This window comes from Oenanthe melanoleuca, chromosome 2, assembly GCF_029582105.1.
Source record: "Oenanthe melanoleuca isolate GR-GAL-2019-014 chromosome 2, OMel1.0, whole genome shotgun sequence".
Lineage (NCBI taxonomy): Eukaryota > Metazoa > Chordata > Aves > Passeriformes > Muscicapidae > Oenanthe > Oenanthe melanoleuca.
In genome coordinates, this window is record NC_079335.1 from 107,277,401 (window position 1) to 107,294,588 (window position 17,188).

The 17,188-nt window shown below is 37.1% G+C and overlaps 1 protein-coding gene across 1 annotated transcript in view; it reads left to right on the forward strand.

Moving 5' to 3' along the window:
- ZNRF2 (zinc and ring finger 2) overlaps nucleotides 1-17,188 on the forward strand; it is a 57,286-nt gene that overhangs the window by 13,029 nt on the left and 27,069 nt on the right. Inside the window, exon 2 of the mRNA XM_056485386.1 lies at nucleotides 16,900-16,995. Within this exon, the coding sequence (XP_056341361.1) occupies nucleotides 16,900-16,995 (96 nt within the window). The remainder of the gene's footprint in view (nucleotides 1-16,899; nucleotides 16,996-17,188) is intronic.

The following is a 17,188-nucleotide window of genomic DNA, read 5'->3' on the forward strand; positions in this document are numbered from 1 at the left end:
GCTGTATAAATAGAGAATTTCAAGGGTTTTCTTACACTTGCATATACCTCATCATCCTGATACACAAACTGAAATTTTTATCTTTAAGCCATGAATCTCAGCCTAAGGCTGAGAGTAAAAGCTTTAAAGAGCTTGATCGTGGCATGGCTGCAGAAGGTAGACCTGATATGTTAATATGTTGGTGTCATTCTTGCCATATTTGGCTAACTGCACTTAGTAACAGGGTTACCGAAAGACTGGTGATCCAGGGGGGGTGGTTTGGGGCAATTCCCGCTGTGTGGAGGCCGAGGAGAGGAGAAGCCATCGCCCCGGCGGGTGCCGCGCAGAGCCGGTTCAGCACCCGCGCCCTGGACAGCGCAGCTCAGGCGGAGCCGGCCCGGCCGCTCCCGCCAGGTGCTCGGGGCTGCGCGCCCAGGTGAGACTCGGCTCGGCACGGGAGCTGCCCTGCCTGGGCTGTTCTGTGCTCTTTGAAACACCAGGAGTTCCTGATACACCCTCACTTCCCCCAGTGCCGAGAAAGCCGCTTTGACAGCCTTGGGGGTAGACCAAGTACACTTCCCCAGAAGGCTCTGTGCTGTTCTTTCCAAGTTTGACTGACAGACCTGCAGTTATTTTCTTTTTTTTAATCAGAAATTTATCTACTTGTTCACTTTTATCTTAGAAAATAGGTTTCTTTCTGTCACAGCTTTCCAAAACATTGCTAAACCACCAGCTTCCCTGTTCTTAGTTTCATCTCTGTTGTTTGTTTTTTACATGGTTTAAGGACTTTCTGGAGCTAGTTCTCATTTTCTGCTGAAAGTTTTGTTAGGCTTGTGGTTTCAACTCGACTTCCTTGCTTGGTTCCTCACAGTATGTGGAAGTAGAAAAGAAAAAGCAAATTATAAAGATTCTTGCTGTTCTCACACTGTTTGGTGCTCTGTGACACCAGTGTTTTAAAAAGAGAGAATTAAAGTATTTGACCTTAAATGTTTAAAAACCTGGAGAAACCACTGATATGTTTTGAGTTAGTATTAGAAAGATGCCTTGAGCAGTAGGAGGTTCACTAAAAGATTAACCTTTAGAAATAATATTAGTTTTTCTTGACAAGAGGATAAAATCTACAAGGTAGTATCCTGAAATATTTTGAAAAGGGGTAGCTTTGCATCCAGTAATGCTGAGGTAACAAGACAAGATCTATCTTGTGTTTGGAAGAAAATAACAAAATGTGAATAATTAATTTCACTTAATGGCTTTCAAAGCCAAGATGGAAAACACAGTAATACTTTGATTCCTGTGTGAAAACAAGTTTTGTAAATACTTCAGTGACCTTTTCCCTTTCTTTTTATGACCCTGCTGCAGAGAGCTATGTGGTTTGAATATTTTTTTATATTGTTACGTGCAGTTTATTTAAGACAGTATTTGCTTTTTCCCCTACTTGCTGTCATCTTTTTAGCAGTGTCTGGCAGGATTTGCCTTAGGGGTAGAAATCTTAAGTAAATATGAATTAATTTTTATGCTGAAGACCTTTTGGTATACTACTACATCATTACACCAGGTTCCATAAGAACATTGGCAACTTCATTCAGTTTGCTACTAAACAAACAAAAAATGAACCTATGTGCATTTCTTGTACTCCCTACTGGAAGAGATAAGGTGAATTTCAGTAAGAAAAGAAAATAAACTGGTTTTGCTATTTCAGTTGCTGGAATGTGTGTTCTAAATGAAAAATGGAAATCCATCATTAAACAAAATTAGAGTTTCCTTAGTGTCTTGGAAAAGATGTGTTTCCAAATCACTTGTCCCTAAGTTATGGGTAACTCTGCTTTGTTTAGGTTGGACCTCTGCCATATATCTGGAAACTGTGGCAAGTTGCTGGGTGATTTCCAGGGCTGCATTCTACCTTTCAGTTATTATTTATTGTTATTTTTTTCCCTCCTCTTAATTCTGCTTCATTTTAGAGATGATATATAGCATGGTTTTATTTGTAAGTCCTGAGTTTTTATTGAAGTCACATTCTGGAAGTTATTTCCCTGGTATTCGGATTTCTTAGGTTTGGTATAAGAATAGTTTTTTCCCTGAATAGTTACAGAAACATGCAGTGAGTGGACAGTAAGTGAAATGCTATTTGTATTTGCCTGGTTGGAAATGGAACTCACCATAATGTACATTTACATTAAATAAATTTAAAACCTACTCTAAGAGATTAGCCTGTGCAAGACAAAAGTTGGTAGCTTTATAAGGGTTTTTCTTTCCTGGATTAATTTTGTTTCTCTCTGTAAAACTGTCCCTGAGAGAATAGGAATTGATAATACAAGTTGTCATAAACTGGCACTTTAGATGTTCCTGTATCTTTTGTGAATTGCTTGTGTACAAACCATTTGCCTATTAAAAATAAGGCAGCTTTGTAGCTGTCCATATTAATACATTTGAGATCAGAATTTTTATCTAAATTGGTTTTAAAGACTCCGATTTGTGTATGCGTGTTCTTGCCAGAATACTAATAGCTTAGAATATTTGGAACTGATTCCAGTAGGCTTGCTGTTTTATTTTGTGGCTAGCACTGCCCTCAGCTTTGTGACAAACCAGGCCAGGCCAAGAACAGCAATAAGGTACTGCCAGAGTTACAATCCCACCTGTGTTGTAGGTTAGTAACACGGTGAATTGGCACACACTGGATTTGGTTTTTGTGAGCCTAGATCACCTGTTACCCGCTAAAACTGTCACTGTATGGCTCTAGAGTAGCTAGGTGACACTGTAACAAGATCAGTCTACATCAAGATTTAGTGCAACCCATATGAGTTTTATTGCAGATAAAAACATTTACCAGGTGTCTATTTTTCTTCTGGTAGTTCTTGTGTAGATGTTAAGTGCTGTGAACATCCCTCCTTAATTAAGAGTTTAATTTGCAATGTTGTTTTGAATATCTCTGATGTCAATAAAAATTGTTCTATTTACACAGTAGTGAAGAAGGACAATTTTCTTGACTTCTACCCAAAAATGTATTCTCATGTATAAAAGTCTTCTATTCCCAAATTTTTGACCTTACCCTTCTAGCTGCATCTATATTTTCTTCTTAGGCCAGCTTCTGGACAATTCTGATGCAGTCTTAGCTAAGCACCTGCTTTAAACAAGGTGTAGAATTTCAGTCTGTCCTACCATGTTCTGGGCAAAGTACCTGACAGAGAGTGTACCAGGCTGAAGTCTTCTGTTCACAGAAGTTCAGCATTCACTCATACTGCAGTCTGGAGCTGGAGGAACTCCCTGAAGAATTAGAGAGATTCTGTTTTTCTGTAGCTTGCCCACTGCCCTGCAGAGAGGTCTTCCAGACCAGAATCTGCTGTTGTAGGTTACAGGATTAATAGAACAATGGTACAATGTCTACACAGTTCTGGAAAGAAGAAACATAAGTGGTTTAAATGGCATTTGCACTGTTCAAAGCCAGGAATTGTATTGAGTATTGCTTCATTTCAAGGGAAAAACCCAATAAAAATAGGTTTCTCTTAGTGGCACATCTCTTGGTTTACTGATCTCTGATTTGATACAAGTGCTGTAAAGGACAGAAATGGCAGGACCTCCTCTAGAGAGAAGAAAATGCTTTAGTGGAGACTGGCAGGAATGCCAGGCTTCCCTTTGGAGCTTTTATTAAGTGTTCCCAAAAATGGTAGTTAAAGACAAGTTTTAAAAGAAGTTACTTGATAAACCCACAAAGCTGGGAGGCAGAGTCTGTCCTTTATGTGTCTATGACTTATTTCTAAGAAGTTTTAAATGCTATGGAATAACTGAAACAAGTCTGTCTTTTCACCAGAGCTCATGATTTGCACCTGGCTTAATCTCACTGTTGTATGTGTGGCTGTACTGTGAAATTTATCACAGTTGCTCTTACACTCACCTATGTGCAGTGGACTTGACTTGTGAAGGCTTCTCCCACAATGAAGGGAGTGGATATAAACTTGTGTCCATGTGGGAGAGAGCTCCTTTGACCTCTCCTAAAATCCAGAATAAGAAAGCCTTTTAGAAAACTGGTAACAGTTTAAGTGTGAGAGATTTAATTCTTCAAGACCATCATGGGGATTTTTATTTCATAAGACATTGAAAGTACATCTCCTGTCTACTGGAACAGAAGTATTTTTTTTGTACTAATGCTCCTCTTAGATAAAGGAGATTTAATTTGAAAAAGAAAAATGCCTATAAATTATGTTAAGTGTTGGAATTAACAATGTGACAGTTCAGTGCCTGAACACTTAGCAGTGTGAAATCTTTATTGCTTGGGCAACGGTTTGCTTAAGTAAAAGTGCCTTTTGAGAGCTATTGTTTCTTTCACAGACTATTTGGAAAGTTACGAATTTCAACCTAGAATGAAAGGTTACTATGGGATAATAGATACAAATCTGTGTCTAATTGTTTTGATATTGGGGTAGTAGTAGTAGTAGTAGTAGTAGTAGTTGTCCTAAGTAGTTTACCTCAGGGCTTTAGATGTCTAATGTGTGAGAGGCATTAAAAATAATTTTTGAGTGCCTCTCTGAAGAGAATTAAATCCCAGGTCTTGGGTTATTCAATGTGTATCATGGAAGATTTTTTTCTATAAGTAAGTTGTTTGCTGGTAAAGTATATATGCAGTACATATTTGGGACACGTTTTCATGAGCACATTTTCATGAGCTTGTCGCTTGTTCTGCAGGTTCACAGTTTTTTAGCATGGGTTTTTTTTTAACTGTTGGAGTTGTTTGTCATGGAAGGGTTTATTTGGATGCAGCTTATTGGTCTTTGCCCTGTAGCTGCTGTTTTGGTCTTGTCTGTCTCTAAATTGGCTAATACAGCAGAGAGGGAAGGTGAAGGAATGAACATGTAAATAAGTTGGGAGGAGTGCAGGCTCAAACTCTGGCATTTTTTATGCTGCCATCAAGGACTGTTCTAAAAAGCTTTTTGATTCTTTCAAAACACATTTTTTTTTTCAATGAGATTTGTATTATTTATGTTTAAACTATACAGCCATTGGATTTAGGGACCTGTGGTGGAGCCTTGCTAACTCATTAGGAGAGGTGCTGGTTAAGAAGGCAGTGCTACATAGAAAGGAAGAGCAAATTTATGTCACTGATTCACTTTTTCTGTGACCCTTGTCTCACTGTCATTGTGGGCAAATAGGCATTTTTATATAAGGTAACAGCTGGAGACTTAGGAGACTTGTTTGACTTTCTGTGTAAGGTAGGACTGGTTTCTCACTGCCTTTCTCCAGTTTATAATGGAGATATTGCTCCCATTGTAACTTTTGCTTGTTCTTGTTTATTTTGGAGTAGGGACTAATACATATTTGTGAACAAGCATATATTTTTAGCTCTTGGCATGCTGTGATTCTGATCTAATAAGGACACTCCTGAAACAGGAATACTAATTATGATTGCTCCTTAGTCCCTTGTAAAAAAAACGAAACAAAAACTACAAATCTTGACAATTTTTCTAATTAAAATATAATTAATTAGTGTTGCAGTTTCACACTATCTCAGTTTTCAAACTCAAGACAGGGTCTCCCTTTTTTAAAATTTTTTTTTACATGTGTTGCTTATGTATATCAAAGGAGAGGTCTCTGATTTTCTTTGAACAGTGAAGAAAAAAGCCATACCTCTAAAGTAGATGTAGGTTCTCTTACCTTCAGTAGCCTTATGGATGAGTAAAGCAATGAAGGCATATAACACCCTACATGAAAGGTGAAATTAGATAAGAAAAAACATTTGAGTTCTTGTGTCATTTTTTTCAAACTGCTGAAAAGTCAAACGGTCATTCAATCTATTTTTTTCCAACTGCAGATCCCTGTTGAAATTAATTTAGAGTCTGTGCTCTGTGTGTGTGTATGCATGCATATGTGCATCTTATTAGCATGATCTGGTTAATGTATACAAGATGTTTCTCTTCTACACACATGTTTAAAATGGGTAACTTATCAAATTTCTCAACAGTTTGACTGATAGACCAATGCAGCAGTTGTAAACAGAAGAAAAAAAAAAAAAAAAGAGGAAATGCTCAATAGCATTCTTTACAAGGGATATTTAAAATGTGATATAGAAAATAAGAACAGTTTGTTCAAATGGTGATGTCTTAGCCATGAAAAAGCGAGAATTACATTTCTGCCTTAGTTGCTGTGGTAGCAGCAACGTATCATTTGAAAGTTGGTAGGTTTAGGATTTATGGGTGTTCTTAAAGATTTTGCAGAATATGTTATGGGTGATGTGTACTCTCAATAGAGGTGAAAGACTAGATAGAGATAAATCTCTCATTTATATGTTTAAAGCATGTAACTCAATAGCTTTTCTTCACTTTTTACTGACAGCAAATAGTTGGGGGTGGTTATATCGTTTTGGTTTCAGTTCTATCTTTTTCTGAACTAATAATGTGTCTTCTTTACTGTTCCTCTTATTAGACATTTTGGAGGCTTTCTTCACAATGGTACATTCCAAATACAAATGCTCTTAAGAGATTCTGTCTTAGACATAGGAAGTTTAGCAAAACTAGTGGTTGCTTTACATAGATGTGTGGTTTTGAAATTTCAGCAACATATTTTCCCAAAATTTGTATGCTATTCATGTTAAACACTTAAATGATGTTAGTACTGCCAAATTTAATGGTCTCATTCCAGTGTACACTTTTGGTTATACGACATGTAAATTTCAACCCTTGGATGTCTGTATTTTGTAATATTCTCTTTAATTATCTTCAATGTCTTGCTTCTTGTGATCCAGCACCCTAGTTTGGCCAATTGCCTATACATTAAGGTAAATATTCTCCAAGTATGTGTGTCAATGTAGAGTGAACTTCTCTTAGCTAAATTTTCATTTTAAAAACAAAAGTCTGCTTCATGATAAGCAGAGAATGTCAGTATTTTTAAATAAAAAGTTAATCCTTAAAGAAAATTCCTTTGTTCTGACAGTTGATGGTATTTTTAAGCCAGACTTTTCTAATATGTTCTGTTCTTATTCATAAGCCATACTGCTCTGGAAAAAAATCAAGCCAAATGAACAAAAACCACAAAAAGACATCCCCAAAACCCCCAAACAACCTCCCCCCAAAAAATATAAATAACCAACCAACCAGCCCTATTTACTCAAATCTTACCAGTTTCAAGTAAATGAAAGTAAATGAGTGCATTGGTTAGATATTTCCCTGATGAATTGATAATTATGTCATCTATGGAGGACTGCCCTTTTGGAGAGATAAAGGGGGGAAATACAGAGTATACAGGAAAATCTGCTGTTGTGCTTAAGTAATAAAAATTATTGTATGTGTGATGAAAAAATAGATGAAAAGCACAAGAAAACAAGTATGCTTTGAGACCTTTGTTCTTGACTTTCTTGAAACTGTAATAGGTAAAATTTTCCTGTTATACTGAGTAATAAATGTAATAAGTACTTCTGGTATATAATTTAATGTTGCTGTCAAAAAATGAATCATTATTCTGTTTAGAATTAATATATAAACTCCTGGAAACATCCCACATAATAATTTAACATTTTACTTACATATATTCTTCCCAGATGTAATCTTTTTATTTTGTACTCTGAATTTTTTGTCGTTGATTGGTTTTCCCCTTTTTTTTTTTGTCACTGCTACCTCTATTTCTGCAGGAACAAGTAGGTTATTGGTAAGTATTTCGACTAAATCAGACTTTACAAAGTTTTGCCTTAGTGAGGACCTCTTTATTTTTTTTTTCCCTCACTTACTTTGGTAAAAACTTTGTAGACAGCAGACTAATTGTCTGTAAATGCTGTGCTTCCTCAGGTCTCCATTATCGCCTTGTTTGTGTAGTAGAGTAATAGTTCTCAGATTCTCCGAGAGACTTTGTCTTCTGCATGCTTTCAAGCAGCATCATTATCTGTGCTGTCTTCTAAGATGCTGCCTTCTCCTGGGGCTTGCTCTTTTGTTCCTGTCTGCTGCGTTTCAAGTGCAGTGTTTACTTTGTCTCTCCCATTTCTTTTTTTCTGTAAGACCTCCTATGCATTTTGGCCAGTTTGCTCAGAAGACTTCTCTGCATCCAACAAGATGCTCTGTTTCACTTCAGTTTAGTCATCCTTGTCAACCATTATTCAGCCATTTTCACATCATACCTCTTCCCTTTTAGCTGTCATTAAATATATTCTCAGCATGGTATAGCTACCCTCTCCTCTCTTGTTATCGTGCTTCATGTAATTTTGGTCAGATTTGTTGTGCTGTACAGTACAAGTTTTCAAGATATTTACACCTGTGCATTTTGAAAAAGTAGGACTTGTTTCTTCTGATCTTGGAGCAGCTCTTCCTACACTCTCTTTCAATGATGTGATTTCTATTGGAAAATTTTCTTTAACCCTGGTATGTTTTTGAAAGAAGTGACTTTATTGACAGTGTGAAGTAGGGCAGGGGAATGTAGACAAACTGGTTCCTTGCACTTAAAAATTTGTAGTTGTCTTGCCAAATTACTCAGTTGCTCAAGAAGTGCCTTCTTCTGGCAACAGAACATAGTTGTCCTATCTATCTTCTTCCAGTTGTATTGTGAAATGATGAGTGGAAAGACCTTTTTTGTGTGTTTGAGAAAAATGTTGCTCCAGGCAATAAGAGAGAATTGAGGGAGTAGCAAAATTCAAGAAGAAAGAAAAAAACAAATGTATAGGTTCAGGGGAGACTGGGAATGAGAGAGAATTTTTCCTCTTTGAACTGTGGTAGGTGAGTTAAGAAAAAAAAGTAATGGGAATATGGGGTATCTCTGAAGTTAGAGTTTTCAGGCATTTCATTTTCTTAGAAGTTTTCAGATTTCCAAGCTGTCCTGCAGTGAGTTATTTGTCATCATAAATGAGCTAGTTAGACAGGTTGATCTTGCCTGCCGAGTGTAAATAAAATACGTTTGTGCTCTGAACCATTGACTGTGCTTTCTGAAGAAGGTAGTCAGTTGGGCTCAAAAATGTGTCCACCCTGGCTGAACTTCATGTTCAGACAGCAGCTCAGCTCCACAAGGCTTCACCCAGGTGGCAAGTGGCCCCACTTGTGTACAGAAGCCTCTGAAATGGTGATAGGGTTAGTTTCTTCCCATTTTCCTTATGTGACCCTGCTGGTGAGGCTAGAGGGGGATCTTCCTCTTGCCTCTGCTTGCCAAAGATCTGATGATGGAGAGACATTAGAGAGAAGTGTCTTTCCTTTCTTGTCCTTGTGTCGGATTTTGGAAGGGAGTCATCACACCTTCATGAAAAAGAGAAGTGTGTTTCCTTGGGTTCTCTCCCCTGTCTTTTCTACCCCCACTGCCATTAGGAAAATACAATGGAAGGGAAACAAAGTCTTCTGTCCAAAGTCTCAATGTCAGGTGGAGTTTTTGGTTGCTAGTTGAAAATGTACTTCTTAAGCTTTATAAGCCAAAAGCTAAAGGCTTCTGGGTTTAGGGTGTGGGTGGAGCCTTTTTTATATGAAAACCGAGGCTTGCTCCCAACCAAAGTTTATATTCACACTTGTCAGTCTTCAGCTACTTCAAAATCCATTGAGAAACTTGTGGTATGGAGCTGTGATGGGAAGTGTCTGAAATGCAGGTAATGAAGTAGTAAGTGAAAGAGTGAATTAATTGCTTAGAAGTCACTTGAAAAACTGTTCTTGTTTCTGTGCTTGTCAGTTTGAAAGTGCAGGTACACTAGGACTCTGGATGATGGAGACTTGAGCAATCTCATTTAGCTTAGATCTGAGTACAGATCCCTGTGGATGACAGGGTGATGGGGGGGGTAACACTGACCTGCAAAACAGGCAAACTAAAAAGGTCTTTCCTTCTCCCTTTGTTGGGTGCTTGCATTGATCTGAAATGTCACTCTTAAAAGGCTGTTCCTCTAATAACAGCTGTTCTCATTTTTCTATTTAAAGTTAATATCAATCTTTCCACAGGTCTTTCCTGCCTGTAATTTCATCTTCTGGTTTTCAAGAGGTATTAAAATTGGGCTTTTTTTCTCTCTTAATGGTTGTGTTCATTCAGTTTCTAAAACTGTGCAGCTGTCAATTATAATCATCATCACATGATACTTTTACATTGATAATTAGACATCTGAAGTTGTGAAGTTGATAAAGGCTTTGTTTATGAATCAGAAAATCTTACTCAATTTCTTATCTTCATTCTGCACTGTATTTTTCAGTGATTGCTACAGAATATCTAGCTTTCCCACTTATCAAGATGAAGGGAGCTGAAGAACTTATGTAATAAGATTCTGTCTTTCATAACTTTTTGCTTAGGAGATGAAGTATTATTGGAACATATATATTTTCTTATTATTCTGTGAACTCCGTAACTAAAATAATTCAGGTTTTTTTTAATCCCCTGCTTTAGATATCTCCATTTTCCATTGAGTTCTGTAGGACATTTAAATCAGGAAATACAAGAGAAAATCCCTTATTTCCCTCAAGGAATTCACAGGTTTGTTTATTTCAGTGTTATGGCACAAAAGTGCGGAAGAGAATCCTACTATATTATGAACCTGAAATCAGTAAGTGCTTATTTGTTCTTACTGTGGCTCAGTTTTCTAGAAAACACAGAGCTTAGAATGTTTGTATTGTGTTCCTTATTTCTGTTTGATTTCATATTCTGTCCCAAAGTGAGGGGAGTATTTCTTTATTTCTTTTCATCTCCAGAAGTCTTTCTAGGTGGTGCTGTGTTCTTCTGGCTTAGGCAACTGACAACATAAGGATGAAAAGTAGAAAACTAGATGTGATTTTTCACTGAGACATTTTCTTCCTTAACAAAAAACTAATGTCCATAAAATGGTAAACTTTCTCTGAGTAGCCATTTGTATTGCCAGCATACAGCACCTAGAAATTTTCCTCTAGGAGGTTTCCTGGGAATTGGTAATGCTCTTTTTTCTTTTGCTTTCTAACTTAGACTTTTAAAAATATTCTTTGTTCTTGAATTTAGTGTGAAATAATTTTCTTATTCCCTTTGATGGTTAGGGTAAACTTGCCAGGCAAGATGTTAGCTGTGTTAAAGCAATATGCTTTCATGTACAAAGCTTCGTGGTTTTGAGCTTACAGAGCTCGTTCTTTTTTTCCATTTCAGCTGTCTGAGGAGAAGAAAGAATTCTGATAGACCATGTGGTCTTTACTGGACAGCTGCTTCTATTTTTTTTTTTTTTTTTTTTTTTAACTAGTTCTAGTTTTACAAATTAGTTTACAGAGGAAGGGAATAATAGAATTTTATCTTGACCAGGACTGTTACTTCATTGAGAATGTGAACTATTTCCATTTATTTTTCTGCTGTTCTTAAAATTTCACTTCATAGTCTTCTACACAGTTGAACAGAAAAGGAAGACGTGGAAGAAATGCATTATGCTTTGGCTTTAAAATGTTTATGCTATTTTTATGTATATTCTTATAAGCCAACTTAGAGAATTTGGTCTAGGTGAAAAAGTAGATGGATGCTGAAATAGTTGGCGAAAAAAAATCCTACAGCTGCTTTAGGAAAGCAGTTCAAATCAAACACCACAGTGATCTGCTTTGGGTCTGTTTTCAGTCAACTTTTTTGAAGGCTGGGCACTGAAAAAAATAAATAAAATGTTAAACTTATAAGCACTATGGTGGGCAAAAATTGCATTCATATTTTTTTTAACAAGTTAAAGAATTAAAAAAAGATAGGAGTTCATAAATGTGATCAGAAATATAACACTAAAAATGGACTTGGCTAGCAGCAGTTCTGCTGAAGATTCAGAGTTTGTTGTGAGACATGAGAAGAATGACCCAATCATGTGTTGGTTTATTTAAAATGTACCTACCTATATATACACCCATAAAAGAGATATTGCTGTGTATAGATAGGTCTATATATGCTAACATTATACTATACCTAGTGTAATGGAACACTGTAATAGGTAAGTATTAATTTCTGCTTAGGACCTGTGAAGTCTTAGCCTGAAAGCTCTGCCCAGTTCTTGGCAATGGACCATGGTAAGGTTGGAGAGAGGCCAGAAGACAACAAGAGCAATAAAAGGTTTAGACATCAGGGCCTTGAGGAAAGATTAGAGTAAGCTGTGTTTTTTTCAGACTAGGGGAAAAAGATAAAAGAGTGCACACTTTCCAGTGTCTGCATGTGTTTACTGAGCAGAGTTACTGACTGTTTCCCATGTCTACTGAACACATAAGAAGTAACCAACTCTTTTTCGGTATTGTATTGTTTCCTTTTTAGCATCAGGCTTTCTTTGTGTGATAGACATTTTACATAACACCCTCACACCATCAAATTTACTGGATGCTGTCTTTCCAGATTGTCTGTACTACTTTTTCTAAGTACCACAGAACATGTGTGAATATGTAAGTAACATTTGTCAGGCTTATTTTCAAATACACTTTAGAATAAGTGTATGGATGCAAGGATTTCTCTTATGACTTCTTTAAATGCCGAACCAGGTGGATTTATCCATCTTATTTGAAAACAGAAGGATACAGACTTAAAATAGCAATTTGCTGCATACTTTAAAAGAGCAGCTGCTCCCATTCTACTTTTAGTTTAGCTTTGGCAGTGTTCCAGTTGATGTTTTCTGCTGAAAAGTTACTCTGATCAGGCTGATTCAATCTTTTGTTTTGGTGCAGGTTTTATTTGCGCTTACTTCTTGCTACAACTGTTTAATATTGACCCAAAGGATCATTCACTCTTCTGTGCAAGTCTAACATGTTTCTTTATGTGCCATTTTATGCCACTCTGCACTATGCTGTCTGGAAGCTCTTAGCAATTCTCTTTTTTTGCACCACAAAATAGATATTCCAGAATAAGTGCCGGCATGATTTTGTAAAAATCTTAGCAATCCAGGAGTTTGTTTTTCGTTGGATGTTTTATGTTTGCTCTGCTGTGCACTGAAGTGCAAGTTAAGCAGTCTGATATTTGCAGAGCAAGGCAAACACAGTAAGGTATGACTAAGAGGTTGAAATTGGTGCCACTAGAATGAATGGCCACTCATCAACCTTGTCCCTGTGGGTAGTTCCTAAGTCTGCCAGAGATGAAAATTATGAGTTTGGTAGATGGATGTGACAGAAGATTGGATTTCTTGGCTAACTGGAGGTTCATTTGCAAAAGATGGCAGAGTTTGAGGAAAGTGATACATTCAAGAGAGAATGAGAGACAGAATTCACCTCTAAGTCCTGATACTTGAGCAGGTCTAGTTATTTCTGATTTTCTGTGTCACCTTGGGATTTTCTAGTAGCTGTACTGCAACTTTCTGTTCTGTTTCCGTTTCTTGTAATTGTAATTTTTTTTCCCAGAATTTTGGTTTTGTTTTAAGCAATATGTTACTTTCAGTATTGTAGTCATGTTTGTGAAACTAGATGGTGGGAGTCCATAATAATTTGGCTCCCTGCCCTCCTAAGGCTGCAGTTCTAAAAGTCAGCTAGAGGTGTGTGGTTGCTCAGTTCTTTAGTGCTGTACTTCTGTATGTTGGGAGTGGGTCCTTTGGCTGATTTAAGGGCGTCACAGGCTGAGTTTTTTGCTATTGGAGAAGGAAGGACAACTTTGCAGTGGTGTGGCAACAGTGACAACACTAATACAAAGGTGATAGTTGTCATCTGGGACAAAAATAAGGGATGCTGTGAAATCAGCACCTTCCTAAGAGCTGGATTTTTACCTAGAACTGTATATTATCTGTTGTGCTCTTCTTGTACAGAGAGTGAGAAAGTAGTTGATTGAGTTTCATAGCTTTTTGGAAGACACTTCATTTGATGCTACCTCATCTGATAACTGCTTCCACCTTTTTTTCCCAAATGTCTGTCAATTATCAACAAAATTCAGTAAAGCAAGTCATGTAGAGAGCAAGTTATTTCTGACCCATTGCTGATTGTTAAAGTCATGTGAAACTTTCTTAAGTTTTGGAATTGTTCCTTGAGAAGATGGTAAAAACAAACATAGGCTATAAATGTTGTTAGCCTGCTGAGCAGGGGTACAATAGAGTCTTTGTTCTTACCCAGTACTTAATTGTAAACTGGGTCATGAAACTATTGCCTTTTGATTTGAGGAGAGGTAGGAAAAGATGAGCTTTTTTTAAGGACCTTCAACAGGCTTGTGGACAGTGTAGATTGTTTGCTTATTTATATTTTTCAGATACAGTTAGAATAAAGTAAATGTTTTGTCTGTAGTAAAAATAATTGTTCTTTGGGGTTACTAAAAGGACTTGGAAATGGTAATTTCCTTCACACAAAACTTGTGTGCATCTCTTGGGGAAGATGGCTAAATCCAGGAGCTGGATTGCAGCAGAACATTATGAAGAAATGAGAAATTGGATTTCACTTGTATTTAAAGAATGTTTCAGCAAGTGTTGTGAGCCTGAGACTCTTTTTCTGCTATTATGCTAATCTCTGACATACAGCTGGTCACTGGAAAAACATATTTTCCACAAATGCACCTTTTACTTCTGTCAACTAAGTAGTTCCTTAAAGCTTAGTTAAGTGATATGCTCTGTTCTTTGGGTTCTTCAGTGCCACACACTGAGTAGAGCTAGAGCAGTCAGGTATCCCAGACTTGCTGTGTCAGGAGCGTGTTTGTAGTTGTTTAACTATTCCCTGCACATCCCCCCGACACAGGACAAGCCACAACAAAATGTATTGTTAAAATACTTAACTGTGTTGCTAGAACTTAGATTATTTACTAGGTTTAAGGGCATGTGCATGTTAGTAAAAGCATATTAATCTGAATACTCTAGGTGGATAACCTGAAATATTTTTCACAGCTGTCTATCTTCAAGCATGGTTTTAAGTAAAAGCAGTATTATTATTAAATTATCGTTATTATTCACTCAAGCTCTCCCCAATATTTTATTTGGATTAAAATATTTCCTCCAAGAATTCCTGAGATACATACCATCTTAACACCGTTAACTTCAGCATTGTTTTTAAGGACCTGTTGGTGGTTGTCCCTGCCCTCTGTCACTCCCAATTACATGTGCTCGTGACTCTAGGAAATAAGCTAGAAGAGTTCTGTCCTGAAAGCAGAGGGAACTTGTTAATGACTGTCTCAGTGCTTAACCAGCCATGAACATAAAAGTTAACTTGCTGTAGTGCAAACACCCCCTTCTGTCACATCAGGACTCAGTCTGAAATATATAAGGAAGCTAGAGGCTTTTTGACATCAAACTGTGTTGTCAGTTATGCCCTATAGAAGCATATAAACAAGAATAATGCATGGGTCTTAAGTCTAGTCAAAACCTAATAATTGAGAGCAGTAGGGTGATAAAGATTGAGAGAAAGTTTACTCTGGGTCAGTTTTTGAAGAAATTATAACAGAACAGTAATGGATGGGTTTGGGTGTTTGGAGAACTGAGACACTAATTTCGATTTTAGTCATGTTGAGGTGTAGCCTGCGTGAAAGAAGCTACACAGTGGGTGAAAGGTCACTGATGAAGCTTTCAACAAGTAAATTAATGCTTTCAACTAGTTTTTTCCAAAAGATATGTTTGGCTGTTACATGCTTATTGACCTGTTGTTTGTAAAAATGTGGGTTGGGGGAGGAGGCATAAAATTAAGGAAAGAGAGCAGTATTTAAACTGAAGTGTAAGATTGACACAAAGAAGAAATAGATATGACTAAAATTGGAAGAAGCAGAACCGTACTTTATCTCAGGAAGTGGTTTCCAGCACATGTTCGGCTGCAGCCCTGAGTTCCTTATGGTTGCTACTAGCTGTCCTCTTTAACTTGCTTCCTATGAGCTGTAAGAAATAAATAATTTTCTTGATAAAGGAAGTGCAGTACATGTATCAAGTACCAATGCTTTGGGTTAGTTGCTTGATCTACATCTGGATAATAATTAACAGTAAAGATGAAAATTCTCAGGCATCAGTTATTTTCAAAGTGCAGCATCAAGTTGCTTGTCATCCTTGACTGGCTCAGTTTATTGTGGACTCCCAAGGTTAGAAGTACAAAAGCAAGAGGCAACAAACTAAAACATGTGGGAACAGGCTCAGATGGGCGTGCTGGTGGAAGGTGCAGTGACCTTTTATACAGGCCTGCACCATTATTCTTCACAGCATCCAAGTTGTGCTTTTGTACTGAGAGTGGATGTAGAGTAGGTATTTTGTCAAATGTTGTCCTATTGGACAATCTGTCTGTAGGTGTACTCCTTAACAACTACTATGCATCGAGATCCCTGTTGGTGGTTTTTTGTTTTTCACTTGTGTGTTAATAATTCAGCAGTTCAAAATCAATCAGGCTCTTCTGTGGACTGTAAAAGTTGTTCAGCTGATCTTGTCCTTTAACTGGAAGACTGCTGTCTTTGGCAATGACATAAATAAAGGTATTAAGCACTTTTGTCATAGACTGTTATGCAGTTGCATCACAATCCAGACTGTCTTAATTATTCTTCACCCCGTGTTGCCTGAGGCGGTGACCTCAAAAGCTAAACAAGGTCATGCTTGGCTAGGATGAGAGCAGTCAAACAAATTCAGTGCTACAGGAAGTATTAGTGATTTCAGTAGGTGAAGCAACACCCCTGAGTTAATATTTTCCCAGTGCCCCAGACTGGTAAAAGATGCTGCAGCTTGTATGATGAGATGTGAAACCAAGATCCTTGGTTAAAGTTTCAGTGCAACTCCTGGTAAAAATGAACATGTTAATTCAGGATTCCTGCCCAAGTTCAAATGTTAATGGCTATGTCCTCTACAGATTTGTAATTTCTGTTTTAGTAGTCATATAATCCTCTTGCTCCTGCCCTAAACTGTTCTTAAGTTGTTGAGAAAGTTTGTCTACCAGAGGTGCTGACAATGTTTGCAATTGTCAGCAGAATGATTTCCAGAAACAATGGTCCATTTTGAGATCTTTTGAAACTGAGTGAATTGTATTCATATAAGAAATGTCAAGTCAAAACTCAGAAGCCTCCAGGGTTTCTTTTTTCTTTCTTTTTGTGTGTGCTGAATAGCTTTTTGGCACATGGTTGAGTATGCTCACACTTACATATTTTTATTTTCCATAGGATTCAAGTGCCCTGTATGTTCAAAATTTGTATCTTCTGACGAAATGGATTTACATCTTGTGATGTGTTTGACAAAACCAAGGATAACCTACAATGGTAAGAAAGAAGTAAGCTGGTAATTATTTATTAATTTTAAACATCAGTGTGATAATAATCCTTTACTTATTAAGACATTCTGGTAACTAGTTTGGTGGACTCAGAAATTATGTATTTTTTTTTTTTGCTTGTAGTTTATTTTTTCAAATTAATTCCTAAGAACTTGATCTTTATGTACTGCATGCCAATATAA